Source organism: Gymnodraco acuticeps, unplaced genomic scaffold, assembly GCF_902827175.1.
Source record: "Gymnodraco acuticeps unplaced genomic scaffold, fGymAcu1.1, whole genome shotgun sequence".
In the NCBI taxonomy this organism is placed as follows: Eukaryota; Metazoa; Chordata; class Actinopteri; order Perciformes; family Bathydraconidae; genus Gymnodraco; species Gymnodraco acuticeps.
The window spans coordinates 3,805,947-3,828,505 of record NW_022990135.1 but is presented as its reverse complement, the minus strand read 5'-3'; the positions used below and the strand labels follow the sequence as shown (position 1 = coordinate 3,828,505).

The window sequence follows — 22,559 nt, the reverse complement described above, 5'->3', positions numbered from 1 at the left end:
ATGTTATAAGGGACCCACAATCTATCTTTATGCAAGGGATAATGTGCAGCGAGGCGGTCTCTATGGGGAAAAGAACACCTGCATCTAGATCCCTCTGCAGGTGGTACTTTAAGTATATATTGATGCTAATACTTTTGTACTTTTACTTGTAACATTTTGAATGCAGGACTTTTTATTGTACAGGGTTCCTGCAGGTTTCGCCAACTCAAATTTAAGACTTTTTAACACCTTTTTAAGACCACTTTGAATAGAATTTAAGACCTATTTCACGGCAATAAATGTATATAAAGAAGAAATACGTCCCATAATCACTTACAAAGTAAATGTATTCATGTTCAACATAAGAACAATGACTGAACACAACAGCGTAACAGTACAGAACTGTGTTAGCGTGTTAGACAAAAAGTGTGTAAGTGTGTGCGCTTGAGTGTGTGCGCTTGAGTGTGTGTGTGTGTGTGTGTGTGTGTTAGGGCTGTGCAATTAATCATATTTTAATCGCAATTACGATTTTGGCCTGCCACAATTACGAAAACAACATAATCGTAAAAAACGATTATTTTGCTTTGCTAGGTTGTGACAGTGCACCACAACATATTTGATCTAATGAATTTTTTAGTAATGTATCATTTATTTAATTAATTGTTGTATTGGTTTTTCAGTTGAATTATACGTTCAGGGTAATCAACAGTTAAAAAGATACTGTTCAAATTATTATCTGTTTTAAAGTTCAATAAATGGATGTTTTCAAAGTCAATGAATAATCATATTTAATAATCGTGATATTAATTATTGACCAACATATAATCTTGATTATTGCCATAATCGAGCAGCCCTAGTGTGTGTGTGTGTGTGTGTGTGTGTGTGTGTGTGTGTGTGTGTGTGTGTGTGTGTGTGTGTGTGTGTGTGTGTGTGTGTGTGTGTGTGTGTGTGTGTGTGTGTGTGTGTTGTGTGTGTGTGTGTGTCTCTGAGAGAGAGTGACAAGAGCTATATTCAGACTGAGCTCTGCTGCCTTGGCTACACTATTTCATCGTTGCTGTTGTATGATTGGTGTTTAGCTACGGTATTTAGCGTCTACAGCACCTCCGCTTTTAGGGTTGACGTAGACCCAAACTTCGCCCGGAGGTCCCCCGGTGTTGTTGCGGGAGCTGCTGCACTAGCTAACACTCCACTAGCTAACGCTGCACTAGCTGCTGCTGCACTAGCTAACGCTGCACTAGCTGCTGCTGCACTAGCTAACGCTACATTAGCAAAACAAACACTAATTTATTTTGCAAAAGGTGCAGCGTGCTTCAAACACGTTCCCTCCACTGGTTTCAACCAAGCACTAAATTAGATGTTTTCCAACCAAATACGGTTGAACTTACACTTCCCCATATTTATTTGTAAGTAGATTCGAAGATAGGCTACATGAGCTGAAGCTTGGTTGCTAGGTTACTAGCTGGGTGTTTTCCAATAAGGGGCCGGGGGAAACAAAGTTAGTGATTACTGGTTCCATGTTGATTTAATTCAATACAAATTGTTGGGGGGAACTGAAAGGCTATTACCGTACTGGTTACTTTGCAGCCCGGACATTTCCCCCAAAACACATTTAGACGCTATCGCAACATAGAAGTACCTTTCAAATCCGATAATTTTTAAGACCTTCTGAATCATATTTAAGACCTTTTTAAGGCCTTAAATTCTGATTATCAAATTTAAGACTTTTTAAGACTTGTTAAGACCCCGCGGGAACCCTGATTGTAACTTTGTTTAATTGTCTGAACTTCTCCCACCTCTGACAATAAATCCTGAGTGGTTACCCTGCTCTGAAGGTTATTTTCATTTTACAAATCCTGCACTCAGCTTTGCTTTCTCCAATATCATTGAAAAGCAGCCAGATGCTGCTTCTTTTTTCGGTTTTCGCTCATTTCTTGACTTTTTCCGACGCGCTTGCATTTAAATCCGGCTCCCCGTCTCCCCGTCGCTCTGCACATGTTGTGCCCCCACCCTTCTTTCACATAATGGTATGATCCTAGTGTGTCCTCGCATATGATTGGCCGCATGGTGGCCCAGCTAAATAAAGACCCGCCCCTGCCTGCAAGGATTCTCAGCAAGAGTAGGAGCGGCTGAAGATTCTGCTTTCCCCGACGGGAGTCTGCTCTTCTAACGGCAGCTCGCGATCGGCGTGTTGGAGACCTCTGAATTAAAGTAGCAAGTCACCTCAAGTCAGAAGGCTCAAGTCCAAGTCAAGTCCCGAGTCATTGGTGTTCAAGTCCAAGTCGAGTCGCAAGTCTTTTGTGATGTTGTGACTCGAGTCCACACCTCTGGAAAATGGTACTCACAACAATTCCGCAACAACTTCATCTTCACCTGTTGCACTTGTCATTTCAACGTTAAAAACAATAAAACGGCATGAATTGCTTCGTCGCATCTAGATCCTCTGTCTCGAGCCAGTTAACTAGCGGGCCTTCTAGAGCAGTGGTTCCCAAACGGTGTGCCGCGGCACACTGGTGTGCCGTGGGATTTTGTGACAACCATACGTTATTATTGCAATATACAACTACACAAAAATAATTATTTTTTAATTTACTATATCAGTACATTGTAGGTTTATATGTACGTAATCTGCGCGATTTGCGCGTCCACATCTCAAGAATAGACAGGAATGTGACGGTGAGGTGCAAACTGTGTCCAGGCCAGAAGCTGTTATCCACTGCTGTAAACACCACGTCAAACCTCAACAAACACCTGCAAAGAACACATGCTAAGGTGAAGCTACCGCACACGCTATTTGTTGTTTGTTTATATCACGTAGTATGTGCTTCTTCTCTGTCTTCCGGTTGTTGCCTGTTTTGAATGACAAATACACACTACCGCCGCCTGCTGGTAAGGAGAGTTATTGTCACTCACGCATGCGCAGTTCGTACGTGCTCGGCGAGTAAAGTAACGAGTTACTTTATGTAGATAGTAACGAAGTAGTGTAATATATTTCTTTTTTTTAAAAAAAGTAATATGTAATATATTAAAAAAAATTAGAAACGATCCAATCTCTGGAGTTGGCGTTCTCTACTCTGGTTTACATGAAGAACAACAGGAGGTCACGGCTCTCTGTTGAACAGGACTTGCGAGTGGCCCTCTCCTCAGTGCCACCAAGGATTAAAAAATTCTGCGCGCCCCGACAGGCACATGCATCTCACTAATTTGTAAGTCGGCAAAAATATTTACAATAGCACATGTTTCAATGCTGATTGCTGAAATGTCTGGTTTAAATGAGTGTGTTGCTGCTTTGATGAAGCCTCATTTGATAACGTTTTTAATTAATTTCTGAAATATTTCGTTAATAAATAGTAATATAGTTGTCTTTGTCACATTTTATTTGGCATTAGTAAATAATTATGCACATTTACAGATATTTTACATGATATGAGTGATAACACGTGTTATAAGGGCTATTTTGCACAATAGGTGTGCCTTGAGATTTTTACTTGTCCTTTGGTGTGCCTTGGGCACAAAAAGTTTGGGAACCACTGTTCTAGAGTACCCTGGAACCGAGGGAAACTCTGAAAGAATACGCCCATTGGCTACAAATCAATATATGATTGGTTGATCAAACTGTCAGTCCAAACGTACGCTCTCATTCAGTGCAACGGCCAGGGCATTCTATCAAGGATGTAGAATACCTTGGTTGAAGGATATTCTACCCAGAGACCCAGAACAAGATCTGATTGGTTGCTTTCTTTTCTAACACAAACCCACTGAAATGCGGAGAGCATGGTCCGAGAAGGACAAACAAATCAACGTAACACTGTAATATTACAGATCATCAACACAGATACGATTCTCATTTATTCATTTTACATACATTTTATTACATTTTATTTATATAATTAAATCTATGTTTTGTTTGTTTTATCTGAGTGTCAGGGTATTCTCTGAATACCTTGAAGGCCCTGACGGTTCGCCACTGGTCAAAGGATGTATCTGCAAGTAGCATCTGCATCACAACCTGTAATGGTGTTAGCCTCTCCATTGAATACTTAAGCAATACAAAAATACAATGACACTTGTGTGAGTCATATTCTGTTTAAGTGACATCAGCCCTAAGTGTTTCTAACCCTCTGTTCCAGCTGGTTAGTCCCGTTGCTGCAGCTCGGCCAGAAAAGGAGGTTGGAGGAAAATGACATGTACAGGGTTCTTCCAGAGGATCAGTCCAAAGTGCTGGGAGAGGAACTACACAGGTACTAAATCACCGTGAGGCACTGTTGGACACCTCCCAAAAGTCTAAGTCTGTATGCATGCATGTGGAGCCAACAATAACCACTAATTCACTATGTTACTGTACAGAATGAACATGCTGCATTTTCAATGTTGCAGATGTTGGGACCATGAAGTCAGAAAGGCTACGAAGGAGCTCCGGAAGCCAAATCTCACCGGAGTTCTCATTAAGTGCTACGGGATGTCATACGCAATGGCTGGGTTGTTTACATTTTCACTGGTATGTTCTGGCTATTTTAATCCTACTTTACATTTTTCCAAGTGTAATTCATTGTGGGGGGAGGATAAGAAGTGGATTGGTATACCCAAAGGTATTCATCCTACTCAAACTAAACTGAAAGCTTTTCAAGAACATCTGATGGCTAATCTCTTTTGGCATATTTGACAAGCATGTCAGCCAAATATCTTGGGGCCCGGGCAATTTAGTGTGTTATGTAATTTGACTACAACGGAAAGTTGTAGGAAACTGCAGTTGAAGAGTTTCGCCGATGGCATCCAGTGTCGTAATATATTTGTATCCCTCTTTGACATAAAGGAAGCAATCAAAGTTATCCAGCCTCTTCTTCTGGGCGAAGTGATCCTGTTCTTTGAGAATTATGACGAGCAGACGAGTCTGCGCATGGTGTATGTTTACGCAGCTGCCATGTCCATCTCCCCGTTCGCGCTGACCATTCTCCAACATCTCTACTATTACTATGTCCAAAGAACAGGCATGAGGATCAGAGTGGCCATGTGTCACATGATATACAAGAAGGTCAGTGATGGGGCAAGCAACATTTCCACTCCTATAAATATGCTGGAAATTGTTTGAGTATTATTTACCAGACAGGTAACTTGTCTCTCATCAGGCTCTGGGCCTCAGCAGTGAATCCATGGGGCAAACAACCACGGGACGAATCGTCAACCTCTTATCAAATGACGTCAATCGTTTTGATGAGGTAAGGCTAGATCAGTGGTAACACTGGCACCATGTTGAATAAAATAAACTGTTAGTGTGTATTTTAAGTGTCTACTATGCCATGTTTGAACACTGCAAATGAAATACAGGCTTGTTGGAATTGGGCTCACGATTACTAATTGTCTCGATAGATTACACTGAATCTGCACTACCTGTGGCTGGGACCACTACAGGCCATGGTGATCATCGTGTTACTATGGTGCCGGATCGGACCCTCGTGTCTGGCAGGTGTGGCAGTCCTTGCCCTCATGATGCCTGTGCAGACAGTGTTTGGAAAGCTCTTTGGCATCTTCAGGTACGCAACAAAGAAACTTAAGAAGTGCAAGGTGGCACTATTTGCTCTTTATTTGACAGTTTTCGTTCAAAGTAACGCAGATTTTTCATAATTTTGGGAAAAGTGGGGTATTTATTAATATTCCTGTATTTTTAAAACTTTGTTTACAGGAGCAAAACGGCAGTCCTTGCTGACAACAGAATCCACATCATGAACGAAGTGGTGTCTGGCATCAGGATCATCAAGATGTACGCCTGGGAGAAACCCTTCTCAGCTCTGGTTACAGACGTCAGAAGGTAAGGATGCAACTGTTTTGTTTAGAACCGCATCGATAACATGGGCTATTCATTTGAACTGGGACCACAGGAACATGTGTTTTCATCATATGTCTGCTAACTTTGGAAAGAATATCAATCCTATGCAGTTTACTTCAGAACTTAATTCAGTCTGGTGCTCCACCCTCTCTAGACTTGAGTTTGGGCGTTGGTCAAAGTGGTAGCAGAATGTCAAATATCTGTGTTAGGTTGGGGCCAGCTGTTCAGCACAGCTGTTCAGCACAGCTTTTACCTTCAAATCAAGAGGAAGCATTTTGTCACAGCGTCATTGGTTAAAGGTGGGGTAGGTAAGTTTGAGAAACCGGCTTGAGATACACTTGTTGTTATATTCCATGGAATGCTCTTAACATCCCGATAGCAATGAATATCTGAAGTGCTTTGACAAAAAATCCATACAAACATTTCATCTCTGGAAGCCGTAATACTGTAAAAAGCACGACCAATCATTTTAGCCGGCCCGGCTAAAATACCTGGATGGCCTACCTGCCTGTCAGCCTTCCATCTGTGCACAAACTTATCTCGTGCCCTCATTGGTCATGTGCGCGTTCGTGTGTGTTGGAGGAGGGGCTCTGTAAGGAAGTGGTAGATTTTTTCCGGCTGTGTGTTTTCAAATTCTTGCGCACTCAAGCTGGTTTCTCCAAAATTACCTACCCCACCTTTAATCCCGATTCTCAGCTTTCAGTAGGTGTTGTATTGTTAGCTCATCTCCTCTGTCGGTTTGTTTACGGCGTGTCGTACCGGATTCTGTCCTCCCGTATGTATCCTTGTCATCAGCGTGAAAGATCAGCTTAGGGTCACTGTGACCTACGGTTTGTTGTCTTTGGCTCGCAGGTTGGCCTTACAAAACCTGGTAAGACTTCCCAGTGTCAGTGGGTTCCTCTCCGCCATGGCTGCAGCCTCAATGCACTGCGTCAAAAACAGAGCAGTCATTCCAAGGAAGAAACACAGCTCTGCTTTATCATAATAAGTTAGGTTGACTTTAATGTTGCAGAACATTTTAATTTGCATTTATTCTCAAACATTTATAAACGACAACAACAAAGGGTTCTATCGCATGAAGGGGTAAAGAGATACATGGCTCCCAGATTATGCTCAGGCCATGTGGTATTTGTCTTAATTAGTCAACTGTCAATACACCCACCAAATTGTGATAACCTTAGACTCTAGATGATGTTATCAGATGACTCCTCAATGCTCAGAGACCCAGACTGAATTATTAGCTTTATTTTGTTAAAATAGAGCTGTGTTTAAACCTTTACGAACAAGTGGATCAGAGGAAAAGTGCTTTAACCTGTTAAACCCCATCCCTGTTTTTCAGGTCTCAGGCTCGAAAATGACATTTCCAGAACAAATGACCATATCTTCCCTTCCAAAAGGGGACAATTATTAATCTTTTTTCTCAAAGTAATGATAAACCTGTGAGTTAGATGTAGAAAAGTCATAATCAATATAGATGTTTTTTATTTTAAAGAAAATTCAGATTGAACGTAGTAAAAAACTGTAAATTATAGTGTCCGTCCAAAACTTCTTTTTTACTTATAGTGAAAACTACCCTTGAATGATGGGATGGTATACTAAAAGCTTTAGGAATCCAAAGTACAACATATAATAAGTACCCTGTATCAAGATTGATGCAAAACAAGTGAAATTTGACCTTTTTTAGAGCAAAAAAAAACTCCACCTCTGGGGTGATTTGGGTGGAAATGGGCGTTTTTGCCGTTTCTCTGGAACCCATTGTTCGATTTTGGTGATTGACATCTCTTTCTGACCGTTAGAGCCAATAGAATCGAAGGGGAATTTCCACATACACACCAACATTACCAAAAAAAAGTGGGGGCTATGCGCATACAGTTTTGCCCAGAGCAAAAGCTGTCTCACGCTCTGAAATCTGAAAACGGAAAAGTAGGTTTATTGCTTATGGATGATCAGAAATCATTTCAAAGTGACACAGACACATTGGATTAACCTTCAGCAGCGTTTTTATAGTTTTAATGCCATTGAAGACAACTTTTGATCAGACAACAACAGAGGTAAGACCTATTGCCGTTTTTGCTACCTAGCGCCACGTGTTGTGATGTCTGTTTTTGTTTATAAAGTCGCGAGTTCTTATCATGGAGTGATGATATATATACCTATCGATTCTGTTTACTCTCACGATGCTAATCGGTGGATTAGATTTGCAGTTACGATAGGTAATAAGGGTGTTATACCGTGTTTTCTGTGCAAACCCCGTTAGCATTTTTTCGCTTGTTGTTAATTCAGAGGCTCAGCGTTAGCTTTGTGTTTTTTTTTCCCGTTACATGGATATTAAACATTCATAGTTTATTAAATATTAAGAAGCCCTCAGACGCTGTTTCCTGCAGATGATGCGTTTTTCCCCCCGGTGGCGGGGGGATGGGGTTCAACAGGTTAAGTGACCGGCTTCTATGACTGGTCCTAAAACAACCTAATCAGTCCTCTATCATATAAGATTTCATTTTCATTTCATTTAATCGTTTATTTGAATAGGGACAATGCACATTAATGAACAGTTTAGACAAATAATGCTTCAAGTGTAAATATGCCGGATTTTAGCTTTGAGCTAATTTCTATCCGTAGTCCCTGACATATAACATATAAGATCATGTGTATCTTGTCACTTTTAGTTTTACTGGGGTTGGATAATCATTGACACACTGACACTCTTATGTACACAATAACTCCTTTCTAAGAAACCATTTGGAAATCCTATTGCTTTTAAAAATAACAGGATGTATTCATTTACAATTAAATGTCGTCTTTTTTTTTTAAAACTTGAGAACATTTGACTGCTGTTTCACTTTGCTGTATCTAGATAAGCACAAGTTAAATCTTCCTTGTTATACACGTGTGTTAACTTTGTGGACTTTGTTAATATTGAGTATCAGCAGGGAGCACCTGACAATGGCATGCCATGTGGGAAAAAGTTTGTGCTTACTCAGAAACAAAGAGGAATATTCACATGATTGAACATTCAATAAGAGACAGTTTTGTAGCTCTGCCAACCCACAAAACTGACATTAGCATTAGCTTGTGATAATAGTGCATTTTTTCAAATAGGAAATACTGTATTTGATAAGTGTGACCTGACAATGTTGCAAACTGGAAATATCTTAAACGGTACAATAAGCCTCACATTGTATAACATTAATAACTGAATTAAATTAACCAGCAAATAGCATTGATAAGGTTAGAATTAGCAGATATTTCCCACTTAGTCTAAACTACTGCATACGTACAACACATGTTTCCAAAGCTACTAAAGTGCTAATGGTTGAGTATTTTATAAATGAGACACTAAAGCTGTCGCCTTTGGCAGTTTTGTGACGCAAGTTTAGTGTCTTTCTGTTGTAGAAGTTCCCTGTTTTTTTTTTTACAGAACTGCAGGAATTTTCTCTGCACATTTTTGCAAGATTACGGGTGTTTCCTAATGCTATTGCACAATTATGTAAAAATAAGCAGGTCCAGACTCACTTGCATTAACTGAGAATTTAGGAATCTATATGCTTACTCATTAATATTCTGCATGGCCAAAGTCTGGAAAATAACCTTGCCGTTTAAAGCATGCACAAAGGTATACAAGATGGTGCCTTTGTGTCATTTGATTTGTGTCACGATCTTGACCTTCCTCATGTTGTCTTCTATTCCAGGAAAGAAATCAGGCAGATTTTGAAGAGCTCCTACTTACGAGGACTTAACATGGCCTCCTCCTTTGCCAGCAGCAAGATCATAGTCTTTATTACCTTCACTGTCTACGTTCTCCTGGGGAACACCATCGATGCCAGCACTGTGTTCGTCACAGTTTCCCTGTACGGCACCATCAAGCTCACAGTCACCCTGTTGTTCCCACTGGCCATTGAGAAGCTGTCGGAGACTGCGGTTAGCGTTCGCAGAATTGAGGTAATTTGATTAATTTGTTCTAAGTTAATGACTTTGCACATAATTGAAGTCCTGAATGGCTGGTTGTTCTACCGCAGATAACAGGTTAGTGTAATCTGTCACTGGCCCACACTAAACTGGGTCATTGTGTAACTGATCTTTCAAAATCCAGCAAAGACACCAAAGATAATGATTATCTGCAAACTAGGGGGAACAATTAGTGCACATTTTAAATCTTGCTGTGTCCTACCATGGGTTTGGAGCTGTGCTTAGTGAATGATCAGTAACACATTAAATAACACAAGAACGTCCAAGACACTCTCTTCACAACCTGAATCCTAATATCAGAGTTTATGAGTGACCCTGTAGGTAGTAAAAAAACCCTGCAACAACAGATTCTAGGAATTATAGGTCACAGTGACAAAAGTCTTGTGTCCATTAACCACTTCCAGGAATTTCTTCTGCTGAAGGAGATTGAGAGGAAAAGCTGTGGGCTTTCTCTTGAGGAAAAGAAGGACAACTCTGTTGAGATTACGAAGATGACCTGCTACTGGGATAAGGTGACTATTTTAGCCCTAAAAAGTTTTCTGACATTACTGTAAATGTCATCTTACAGCATATGTGTGTCAAAGTCAAAGTCAAAAGTCAAAGTCAGCTTTATTGTCAACATTTCTACATGTGTTATACATCCAGAAACTTGAGATACCGTTTCCCGCAGCCCCACAGTGTGACGTGTGTGTGTGTGTGTGTGTGTGTGTGTGTGTGTGTGTGTGTGTGTGTGTGTGTGTGTGTGTGTGTGTGTGTGTGTGTGTGTGTGTGTGTGTGTGTGTGTGTGTGTGTGTGTGTGTGTGTGTGAAGGACCATTTGGGGCAGGGGGGGAAAGGTGGGAGGCAGGTTGGAGAGTTCAGGGGAGAGATGTCAGAGAGGGGGAGAGAAGGAAGGAGGGAGGGAGGGGAATGTGTGCTTTGATACAGTGTATTGCAAACATTGCAAGTCTTGAACCTCGTGTTAGAACCCAGAGGTTGTTTGTGGTTTTAAACAATGTGACTAAATGCCACATCTGTTGTGAAATACAAGAATTTCTATCTGGTAATTGTAACTCTCAATTACTGTGTTTTTTGTATCCTGCAGAGTTTGGATGCTCCATCGCTGCAAAACATATCTATCACAGTGAAGTCTCACGAACTTCTGACTGTAATTGGCCCAGTGGGTGCCGGAAAGGTCAGTACAGCGGTGTAGACTACTTAATTTTCTGGATTATGAATGCCTAAAACTTTTGTCTGAGCACTAACAATATTTAAAACTGTCCATTCCCTGTTCCTACCAGTCCTCTCTGCTGAGTGCCATCCTGGAAGAACTGCCTCATGACTCAGGAAACCTCAAGGTCAAAGGTCAGCTGACATATGCCACGCAGCAGCCCTGGGTGTTCCCCGGAACCGTCCGCAGTAACATCCTGTTCGGAAGAGAGTTTAACCACCAGAGGTACCAGAGAGTCCTCGGGGCGTGTGCTCTCAAGAGGGTGAGATACAACAAAGTGCCCTTCCTCATAAATTATGTAATATCAAAACCACCTGCAACCCATCAATGTTTATTCAGAAACGTTAATTTGCTGACCTGCAAATCACTAAAAAAGTGCAGTCGGGAAGACTAATTAGTGTTTTACTTTGAAGAAGATTTGCCTGAAATGCCAAGATTTTCAACTAGGACATAAAAAAACAGGGCATGCACATATATATTGTATTTGTACTAATCCTTCATTATGTGTGATTGCAGGACATGGAGCTGCTCCCAGATGGAGACCTGACAATGATCGGGGACAGAGGGGCCACCCTCAGCGGGGGACAGAAAGCTCGGGTCAACCTGGCCAGGTGAGAAAACTATCATCTCTTGTTAAACAAAAATAACACTTCCAAAAAATGAATATGTATATTTGGCCTCAATATCAAGAGGCCAGCAACTTTAAGTAGAAACACGCTTGGTAGAACTTTCACTTCCGTAGATTAGTTTATGATTTCATATTTACTCAAATCATGTTTGGGCTTATTGGAATGTGTGTGTTTTTAGGGCTGTGTATCAGGAAGCAGACATCTACCTGCTGGATGACCCTCTGAGTGCTGTGGACGCAGAGGTTGGGAGACACCTGTTTGAAAAGTGAGTGACCTGTTGTGGGCCAAAGCCATTGTTCATAGTGATAATAATTAGGGATGCACCGAATATTCGGCCACCGAAAATTATCGGCCGAAAATGGTTAAAAAGGCCCTTTCGGCTTTCGGGTTTTAGCACCGAAAAAATATCACCGAATGTCAGAACAGGCTTACGTTGGTAACCTAACGTGTTGTTGTGATGACGTAATAAAGACGCGGCGACCATGCTCGCGGCTGGCTCACAGGGGGGGGGGGAACATTGACCTTTGTCATCGAGATTGCCCTGAGCCTTTAACAAATCGTATTAAATAATCTGATGACAGACTGTAAACAGAATAGCTGAAATTTTAACAAACTAAATAACTCAGTTACCTCTAATCATTAGCCCATGTTTGTATCATGTAGTTAACTCCGTGTGTAGCTGCTAGCATACATAACACCTGACGTGGAAACGTTACTCGTGGATGGGGCTACAGAGCTGCTAGAAAGACGGTCGAACCCGGTGCATTCCTCCGTCTGCATGCGGTGCACTTTTGCTAAATGTTTAGACAAATTGCTCGTGCTTACATGCTAAACTCTTATTGCACTTATGGTAACAAGTATTCTCCACATCGAGACGGGTAAAGTGTAACCACACCTCGGAGCGCGTTCTCTCCGCAGTGTGCTCCGCTGCATGTAGCAACTGCGTGTGTGTAAACTGCCCCGCCCCCTCGCACACAGACGGGGGAGAGAGATCTCGTCTGATCGAAAATACATCATAGACGCATTTGTTGTCTTTGCATATTAGAAACGAGTTGGCGACACTAAGACTGCGATATAATGTTTTTTAGCAATAATACATGACATATATAAATGTACTGTATGCATTCAAAAGTGCTGAATAAATGTTTTATGGACCCATAATAGTGATTATTATTTAAGTTAAGTTTTGCCATAATCATGTCTATTTCCATAATCAGGTAGCTGAACAACATTGGTAAAAGATGTATACATTATATATATATATTTCTATTAATCATTTTCGGCCTTTCGGCATTCGGTTTTCGGCCAACTGTTTCCTATTTTCGGTATCGGTTTCGGCCAAGAATTTCCCATTCGGTGCACCCCTAATAATAATACAGGCAGTGAAAACACAAAAGCATTTACATTTCTTTACAATTTCATACTAACAGCAAAATATGTGTTTACACAATATGCCAATCTGCTGTGTCATTTGAGTGGATTCCAGTTAGAAAGTATAGTAGATGATTGAATTCCTTTTCAAGTGGGGAAAGGGCACAAAAAGCTGTGAATAATTGACAATAAGTGTCTTAAACAAATTGTAGTACCAAAGTATCTGTCTACAGCACACTCAAAAATGTGCTGGTTTGGAAATGCGGGTCACATGTGTTACAACCTTACTTAAGGCTGGAAATAAAGAAGGAGGCCACACAGTTCAGGCCGCGTTCAGTTAAATGCCTCAACATACCATCCAGATTAGCCAACGACAACGAATTTTTAAGCCGACCTCTCAAAAGACCATCATCTGGGGAATACTCCTCTTCCCCTTTAACCCCTGCCTCCACATCCAGAGATGGTGATGGGTGACCCACTGTCACCACAATTGTGTGTGTGTGACAGTGGCATGTGAGGAAACGGAACAATCAACACTTGGCACAGGTTTACGGGAAAAATAGGGTTTTAGCAAGTTTATATGACAAAACTGCACCGACTTCTTCCGGTCAGGGGTCGCTATAAAATAGTTGAGGTCTGACAACTTCTTGGACACTGTATAAGGCCCAGAGAACTTGGCCTGAAACGGAGAGCCAACTACAGGCAGCAGTGCTAAAACCTGATCCCCAGGACTCAACCCACAACATTCTGCACGTCGATCATAGAGGCTTATCATTTTAGTTTGAGCAGACTGTAGCTTTTCTCTTGCCATTTGATTTGCCCGATACAAGCAGTGTTTGAAACCATGGACATAATCTATCAAACTTGACGGGGCCTCCTTGGCTTGCCAATCCTCGTGTAGGATGGCTCAGATATAATTGTGTGATATAAGTGACAAAAGCTCATGCTCAAAACCTGGTGCCAAAAGACTTGATAGGAAAGAAATGTGCAGTGTTAAAAGTGAATTTTAGACTCCAATGAGTTCTAAGAGAAGCTCACCTGACTGAATAAACAGACACTTTATTTACTTAATGAGTGTATTGTGTCTGTGTGTCCTCAGGTGTATCTGCGGCCTGCTGAAGAACAAGTGTCGTATCCTGGTCACCCACCAGCTTCAGTACCTGCAGGCGTCCGACCAGATCATCGTCCTCAAGGAGGTTGGTGCTTTCTGAGCTTTTGAAACTGAAGACACTTCAGTGACACACCTTGTTTTGCTCTGGAAGATCAGCACCCTTGTTTTTTTTTTGGAGTGGAATTTGAGTTGGCTAATGTAGCTCAGTTGTGTAGCTCAATATTAGCTTCTTTCTCATTGAGACATTTCCCCCAAGGATTCACCAGCAGCGTCACCTCTTTGTCTCTCCCAGGGTCACATCATGGCCGAGGGAACCTACAACGAGCTTCAGAGCTCTGGACTCAACTTCCAGTCCCTGCAGAGGAGCGACGAGGATCAGGAGTGCTCCATTCGATCACCAGAGCCAGACAGACTGTCCCTTCTCAGCAAGAGGACCAATAACTCTCACGGCTCCCAGAGCAGCCTCCTGGTGCCCGAGAGCAGATTCAATGAGCAGCAGCTTCCGGTACGTACCTTTCAAAATAAAGTGTTTTCAGGGTTATTCTACAACTGTTTCAATTACAAAGTGTTTGGTATTATATTTGTATAAGCATCCTGCTCATTTGTTTCAACCTTAAGTGTAACCATTATTTTGCCGTATAACAAATCTGGTCTATAATACCTTCATTAAGAAATTTTACAATGCACAAGTGGAGTTAAATCAGAGTGAAGATGAGCCTGTATAAAGTGAGTGCAGAGCTGAAATTGCAAGTTGATTTCATTCCATAATATAACTCTTATAGCCAAGTGTCAGGTAATCCAACCTATTTCCATCTGCAAGAACTCATTTCGGCCTGTGAGTACGCTTATCCGGTCTACATGTGTTTTGTAGACTTGGAGAAGGCGTATGACCGAGTTCCCAGGGAGTTACTGTGGGAGGTGCTGCGGGAGTATGGGGTGAGGGGGTCTCTACTCAGGGCTATCCGATCTCTGTACTCCCAAAGCGAGAGCTGTGTCCGGGTCCTCGGCAGTAAGTCGGACCCATTTCCGGTGAGGGTTGGCCTCCGCCAGGGCTGCGCTTTGTCACCAATCCTGTTTGTAATATACATGGATCGGATTTCGAGGCGTAGTCATGGGGGAGGGGGTCTGCAGTTCGGTGGACTAAGGATTGCACCACTGCTTTTTGCAGATGATGTGGTTCTGATGGCTTCATCGGTCTGCGACCTTCCGCACTCACTGGATCGGTTCGCAACCGAGTGTGAAGCGGCTGGGATGAGGATCAGCACCTCCAAATCTGAGGCCATGGTTCTCAGCAGGAAACCGATGGACTGTCCACTCCAAGTAGGGAATGAGTCCTTACCCCAATTGAAGGAGTTCAAGTATCTCGGGGTCTTGTTCTCGAGTGAGGGAACAATGGAGCGTGAGATGGGCCGGAGAATCGGAGCAGCGGGAGCGGTACTGCAGTCGCTTTACCGCACCGTTGTGACGAAAAGAGAGCTGAGCCAGAAGGCAAAGCTCTCTGTCTACCGGGCCATTTTCGTTCCTACCCTCACCTATGGTCATGAAGGATGGGTCATGACCGAAATAACGAGATTGCGGATACAAGCGGCCGAGATGGGTTTTCTCCGCAGGGTGGCTGGTGTCTCCCTTAGGGATAAGGTGAGAAGTTCGGTCATCCGGGAGGGACTCGGAGTTGAGCCGCTCCTCCTTCGCGTCAAAGGAGCCAGTTGAGGTGGTTCGGGCACCTAGTTAGGATGCCACTTGGGCGCCTCCTTAGGGAGGTGTTCCAGGCACGTCCAGCTGGGAAGAGACCAAGGGGTAGACCTAGGACCAGGTGGAGGGATTATATCTCTTCAAAAACCTCTTTTAATAAATAGCACATGCACTGTTGTGTAATTTGAAAAAAACAAACTTGGAAACATAGTTTAATTGATTTCTAGGAATTAGGAGACGTGCTGGAAAAACAAGAGGATTACCAGTAAACAGGAATTATTACATAATGTTTCTATGATAAGCTGTGAATGTCTGAGAAGTCGGGTCCATTGAAACAAAACTCATAATAAAATCCTTGTTCCAGTGTCCTTTGTACAAATCTGCACAGTATGAAGTGGAAGCCAGTAGTATGAATATGTAGAACGTTTTGTTTTTCAGGCTAAAACAGTGCCCAGCGTGGCAGAGGAGAGCCGAGCTGAAGGAAATGTTAGCGGCCACATCTACCTCAAGTACTTCACTGCAGGCCACAGCCCTGCGGTGCTGGTGTTTGTAGTGCTGATCAGTGTCCTAGCTGAGGTAAGAGATGGCTCATAGGCCTTTCATATACTCCAGAAGCGACTTTATTTGATCTATTTTGTAAAAAGCTCATACTGAGATATGTGCTTCATGTTTCTTTTTGATGTGCTAATCAATGATTTGTACCACAGTAAATGTCTAGTAAAAAAAAAACGTAATTATAACTTTTTTCTATGTATAGGGTGCGTATATAATGCAGGACTGGTGGCTCGCATACTGGTGAGTGTTTATCCAGGGCTATTCACACTCTCTCGTGTTTTTTAAAAGTTGTTGTTTTTTGAACCATGTAATATGTATTAGTTTGCCGTGCGCCTGGTCTGATTTGTTGATGCTGTGTGTCAACAGGTCGAGAGGGGAGTTCTTGAACAGCACAGCCAGAGATGTTACCCTCGGCTCTGGCATCAATGCCACTCGCTCAGAACAAGAGGCCGATCTCACGTTTCACCTTGGCATTTATGCAGGTGAGCCTTCCCTTCCTATCACCACAAATACTGTTTGTGGTGTTTTTAAAGTCCATGCTATTAAGTAGAGCATGTTCAATTGCAGTCTTCTTGTTTCTTTCTCTCAGGTTTGACAGCGGCTGCGGTGGTCTTTGGCTACATGCGCAGTTTGGTGTTGTTTCACGGACTGGTCAGATCGTCTCAAACTCTGCACAACAGCATGTTCAGCGCCGTCATCCGCACGCCTGTTCGCTTCTTTGACGTCAACCCCATAGGTGAGCCCCGCACTTAAGAGTCACTACCGTTTAAAATGGAGCCGGGGTCCTGTTTCAATAGTACGGTATACTGTATGGAGGCAAACCAGGCTTCTGACCTTCTGGTTAAAGAAGTGGCATTTGTTTTTCTAACTGACTTTTCTTTCTTTGCTTTGTAGGAAGGATTCTCAACAGGTTTTCCAAAGACATCAGCCAGATGGACTCCCTGTTACCCATCACCTTTGTGAACTTCTATCAAGTAAGAAATGAGTGCCATTTAAATGACACATACACTGATTGTGTTAGTTCTCCAGTTCTTTAAGTCAACAATTCTCGACATGATCTCATTTTTCTTGAACTACTCAATTATTATTGTGGTTTTGCAGTTATTTTTACAGAATGCGGGCGTGATCGCGGTGGCGGCCTCGGTCATCCCTCTCATCCTCGTCCCCGTCATCCCTCTGCTCTTCATCTTCTTGTACTTGAGACGTTTCTACCTCCGTACGTCACGAGACGTCAAGCGCCTAGAATCTACAAGTATGTGTTTATGGGTCCTTTCCATAATATACCATTCCATTTCATTGAGGAGTGGGCTTTTTAAATAATGTTATATATAATGTTTGATACACGCAGAGATGAGCAGATGAAAACAATGGTTTCAACCCCTCTTTTTTTTCTCCTGCAGCTCGGAGTCCCGTGTTCTCCCACCTGTCTTCATCTCTTCAGGGCCTGTCGACCATCAGAGCCTTTAGAGCTGAGGAGAGGTTAACGAAAGCCTTCGATGCTCATCAGGACCTGCACACAGGTTCTACTTTACTTCATATTGAGCTTTTCATCATAAACATGTTACCTTTCAAAAGTGTGGTTATTATTGTCTGCTCTGTCAGTGTGGACAAATACAGTCTTTGCTGAAATCCATTTTCTCTCTCTGGTTTCAGAGGCGTGGTTTTTGTTCCTGATGACGTCCCGCTGGTTCGCTCTTTACCTCGACAGCATTTGCTCAGCATTTATCACCTTCGTAACCTTTGGCTGTATCCTGCTCAGAGATGGTAAATGCACCCAGAATGACTGTCAATCAATTTTAGTACCAAGCTTCACAAACGAGTGCAATCGGGTACCTGTATTCATGCAGCACATCAGCTGATGTGTCAGGTCAGCTTCTGGGTATAATATCGTCTCACGTCTCTTTAAGAGCAGAATGGCTCCTTCCTTTAAGGGAGTTCCCTACAGCGAGTAACGTAAAACCTTGTAAAGAGTGTGTGTGTGTGTGTGTGTGTGTGTTTCTCAGGGCTGAATGCTGGGGAGGTGGGGCTGGTGCTGACGTATGCTGTGACTCTGGTGGGCAGCTTCCAGTGGATGGTGAGGCAGAGTGCCGAGGTGGAGAACATGGTGAGAACTGAATGGTCTGTCTCGTGAAGCAGTGTCTCAGGAATGCCTGGTGGGAATCTGTTCAACCGTCTGCTTCATTGAGTCATGGTCACTGTGACCTAATAAAACATGACACTCTTACACACATGTGTAATAGGATATAAGGATTAGGGCTGAATGATTAATCGATATTAAATTGAAATTGCGATTTGAAATGATGCGTTTATCAAATCGCAAAGCCTACAATTTTTTTTAACATTTTTTCTTTTCTTGTGTGTCAGTCATCCACACCAATCAGAAGTGCTGTGCTCCACATGTACCAGCCATTGTTAACCAATCAGAAGTGGCCCATGATAGAAGGTGATAGACAGGTTGATCCAATCACCTGCCAAGTATTTTTGAAAGTGCCTGCCCTTTTCAAATGGCTTCCAATGGAGCTTTCCTAGATGGTTTGGTGAAACAAACCATCTGAGTCAGGTTAGTAATGCTCCATCACATGTAAACAAAGACGAGATTACGTCCAAAACACGTCAGGCATTGTTTCCGATAGCAATTTTCTGTGGGTCCGCTGCCGATTTTACGTCAGATCGGAAGGACACGTCGTTTTCTGACGCTGCGTGAGTTCCCCGACGCACCGGGGACACATCTTTATGTATAAAAGACTTCACAAAGTGCATTTTGCATGATAGGTCCCCTTTAAAGCAACCCAACAGAAGTTTCATGTAAGTTTAGTTCTGTCACTCGTAGCTCGGGCTGCAGGGGTGCTAGAGACGGGAGCATGTTGATGCGACAATCCTAGCCGGAGATATGGCCGCATTTTACAATAAACTTCCGTTGGGTAGCTTAAAAACAAATATCCCGAATCGCAATCGCAATATTTGTCAGAAAAATCGCAATTTTTTTTTTTTTTAATCGTGCAGCCCTAATAAAGATGTGATTACATTAGCAGCTGATCAGGCTCAGGTTTTAACTCACGTGTTATGTTGTTGGAGACTAACAGATGTAGTACATTTGTGTAGCTGTTTATGGAGGACAAAAGTATACAATGATGAGAAGCAGCAGAATTAACACAAATAACAAACATTTTAAATAATGTCTCTTTGAAGATGACGTCAGTGGAGAGGGTGGTGGAGTACACCGAGCTTGAGAGTGAGGCACCCTGGGAAACTAAGAAGCGTCCTCTTCCTGATTGGCCCAACAAAGGTCTAGTGACCTTTGACCACGTCAGCTTCTCCTACAGGCCAGAGGGAGCGCCGGTCCTCAAAGACATCAGCTTCACCTTCAAACCCAACGAGAAGGTGAGACACATGTTGGCTCCCCGCCAGCGTCTGCCTCATTTATTAGTTAATATGTTGAACACACATGACGGATGCCGCTCACTCTTGTTCTCTGTGTGTCAGGTGGGCATCGTGGGGAGGACGGGCGCCGGGAAGAGCTCTCTGGTGTCGGCTCTGTTCCGCCTGGCCGAGCCTCAGGGGAAGATCTACATAGACGGAGTTCTGACCTCTGAGATCGGCCTCCACGACCTGCGCACCAAGATGTCCATCATCCCTCAGGTGAACATCCAAAGACCTTCTGTTACCATGAATTTTGGAAAATCATGTCATTGTAACAATTGGATACATTGAACTTTTTATATTCTCACCATGAAATCTTTGTTTTCAGTATCTGAATCTAGAGAGTGAGTGTTTTTTTTGCCCATTTGAGGATGAAAATCCAGCTCGAGTCTGACCACGTTTCGGTTCCCCTTTTCCCCAGGACCCGGTGCTGTTCACAGGCTCCATGAGAAAGAACCTGGACCCCTTCGGCCAGCACTCTGACGAGGACCTGTGGAGGGCTCTGGAGGAGGTCGGTACCCCCCGTCTGTCCTGCAGTTTTCATTTCATTTCAAACCTTTATTTACCCAGGTGTATCCCATTGAGATCATTGATCTCTTTTTTCAAGGGAGACCTGCTCAAGTAGGTTCCACATGAAACATAAAAACATAAACAGAACAACAAAAAGGACATCATACAGCATCATTACAGGGTTTACAATTTACATAACTATCCACATGTGCAAGTACCAACAGCTTCCGATTGAGTAGCATCCAACCGAGCTTTAAAAACATTTAGTGGCACCAGATTGCTCAGTTTCCATTTCAATTGCAGACTATTCCATGACAGTGGCGCTGCGCATCTAAAAGCTATCTTCCCTAAGACAGTCCTAGCAGTTGGCACATTTAATAAAACTACAGCATGCGATCTCAGGCAGTAGCCACTTACAATTCGCCGTGAGATCAGGGAGCAGATGTAGGATGGAAGTTTCCCTAACATGGCTTTGTATATAAAAATGTACCAGTGACTGAGCCTCCGTACAGTTAGTGAAGGCAAACCAGCCCTTGCATACAGGGTACAGTGATGGGTTAATGCTTTACATTTAGTCACAAATCTCAGTGCACTGTGATAGGCGGCATCTAACTTGACCAGGCAATTGGCAGGTGCACTCATATAAAAAAGTCACATCACTGTAAGTTATATTCTTGTTTAAATAGACTTCTCTGTTTCATTTATTCTACTCTGTATAATTGTTCTGTAGTTATTGTAGCTGAAACTGCGCTTTTGAGAGATTTTAAATCTCAGATCTGCTCAACAGAACCTGTTACACAGGTCTCAGTGGGTCACTCGTCTCAACCCTGCATTACAATAGGCAGAAAGACTCTGCTGTCGCCCATCAGCTGCAGAGAGTTAACTAATTAGAGGGGCGTGGCCCCACAGTTGTGAGAACTCAGCAATCAAGTGTCCATTTTAGGTAGCTCTTTCCTGGAGCGTCAACTTCAGCGTCAGACTGACAAAGACATTGGAGTCCTGCGGGAGTCACGAGGAGGCAAATCCTACTTTGATTGAGCTAAGTATCTCTAGTATTTTATTTTATTTGTTTTTTTAGCCCCTCGTGCTATAATTATGTGTATTTTCTCCATTCCTGTTCATGTGTCTTCTCGCAATTATCACTGGCCGCGTGTATCTCCTAATCGATATAACCGGCCTGCTCTCGTCTATCCCACATGCTCCACTGAGATCCAACAGCTAGTTGCAGGTGGCCTGTGTAACTGCCAGTCAGCTGTTCTTAAAGCTGACTTCATTTCTGGCTACGCTTCCCTGCAGTCTCTGAATTTCCTTGCTCTCACTGAGACCTGGATTACTCCATCCAACACATCCACCCCAGCAGCTCTCTCCACAGCATATTCCTTCTCCCATACACCCAGACCCACTGGCAGAGGAGGTGGCACTGGTCTCCTGCTCTCTCCCAAATGGAGCTTTTCCCTCTTCAAGCTACCTAACTTCACTCCTTCCACCTTTGAATTCCATGCCGTCACAGTAACCCATCCTCAGGGTTGGGAGGGTTACTTTGTAAATGTAATCAGTTACTGATTACATGGCTCTGAAAGTAATCCGAATACAGTTACAGTTGCGTGTCTTAAAAAAGTAACGTAATCAGATTACTTTTAGATTACTTTTGGATTACTTTCTTTTTCCATCACAGATGGGTATGTTTTGGTGAACAGGAGACACAAAAAGTAAAAGGAAACTGAACGTGTTTTACTGTTTTAATGGCTTATCAAGAGCACAACTGAAACATCACATCTGAAACGATGTAACAACATAATAAACTTGTTGGGGATGCAGCTTGGGATGTGAGGAGGAGTGAGGGACACGGCTTAGAACGGGCGTGTCGCCTTCTGTCCTGCCAGTGTTGGCAGGACATGAATTAAAATGTCGAACTCGGACTTCATTTTAAGGACATGTCGGCCAGGGGTGTAGAGCTATATTTGTTTAAGCACCGGATTGGCAAAACAGGAGAGTGTGTGCACCAGTCTGCCTTGATCTATGAATTCATGTCCGTGACACTCACAGTATCTGCTGCCCACAGCTGTTTTATAGAAGGAAAACCTCCTTCACTTCATGAAATCTCTGCAGCACTAGGAGGCAGCGGGAGGGTTAACTCAGCCTCTGAGAAGAGGAGCGTGCCGCGCAGTGCCTTTCACGCACCGCCTTCACTGTGTATACCTTCAGAAATAATCATTAGTAAGGCTAAAGAGCGACCGCAGGCTGATGTGTTTTAACCACACACACACGCGATTTAAATGCAGACTTTTATTCCTCC

General features: G+C 42.9%; 1 protein-coding gene across 2 annotated transcripts in view; it reads left to right on the top strand.

Moving 5' to 3' along the window:
* Window positions 1-22,559, top strand: part of LOC117546747 (multidrug resistance-associated protein 4-like) — a 35,268-nt gene that overhangs the window by 4,674 nt on the left and 8,035 nt on the right. The window contains exons 2-27 of one of the 2 annotated variants that reach the window (XR_004569069.1): window positions 4,107-4,217; window positions 4,354-4,474; window positions 4,790-5,008; window positions 5,103-5,192; window positions 5,344-5,507; window positions 5,657-5,782; window positions 9,490-9,739; window positions 10,171-10,278; window positions 10,850-10,939; window positions 11,046-11,237; window positions 11,492-11,586; window positions 11,783-11,869; window positions 14,075-14,171; window positions 14,379-14,591; window positions 16,217-16,354; window positions 16,536-16,573; window positions 16,700-16,815; window positions 16,923-17,069; window positions 17,228-17,307; window positions 17,435-17,585; window positions 17,734-17,853; window positions 17,987-18,097; window positions 18,337-18,437; window positions 19,523-19,714; window positions 19,817-19,972; window positions 20,194-20,264. Coding sequence is in view for 1 of the 2 variants with exons in the window: in XM_034217107.1 (XP_034072998.1) it covers window positions 4,107-4,217; window positions 4,354-4,474; window positions 4,790-5,008; window positions 5,103-5,192; window positions 5,344-5,507; window positions 5,657-5,782; window positions 9,490-9,739; window positions 10,171-10,278; window positions 10,850-10,939; window positions 11,046-11,237; window positions 11,492-11,586; window positions 11,783-11,869; window positions 14,075-14,171; window positions 14,379-14,591; window positions 16,217-16,354; window positions 16,536-16,573; window positions 16,700-16,815; window positions 16,923-17,069; window positions 17,228-17,307; window positions 17,435-17,585; window positions 17,734-17,853; window positions 17,987-18,097; window positions 18,337-18,437; window positions 19,523-19,714; window positions 19,817-19,972; window positions 20,175-20,264 (3,403 nt within the window). In the remaining variant the exon portion in view is untranslated. Of the gene's footprint in view, window positions 1-4,106; window positions 4,218-4,353; window positions 4,475-4,789; window positions 5,009-5,102; window positions 5,193-5,343; window positions 5,508-5,656; window positions 5,783-9,489; window positions 9,740-10,170; window positions 10,279-10,849; window positions 10,940-11,045; window positions 11,238-11,491; window positions 11,587-11,782; window positions 11,870-14,074; window positions 14,172-14,378; window positions 14,592-16,216; window positions 16,355-16,535; window positions 16,574-16,699; window positions 16,816-16,922; window positions 17,070-17,227; window positions 17,308-17,434; window positions 17,586-17,733; window positions 17,854-17,986; window positions 18,098-18,336; window positions 18,438-19,522; window positions 19,715-19,816; window positions 19,973-20,174; window positions 20,265-22,559 lie in introns of both variants that reach the window. The other variant, XM_034217107.1, reaches the window with a different exon arrangement.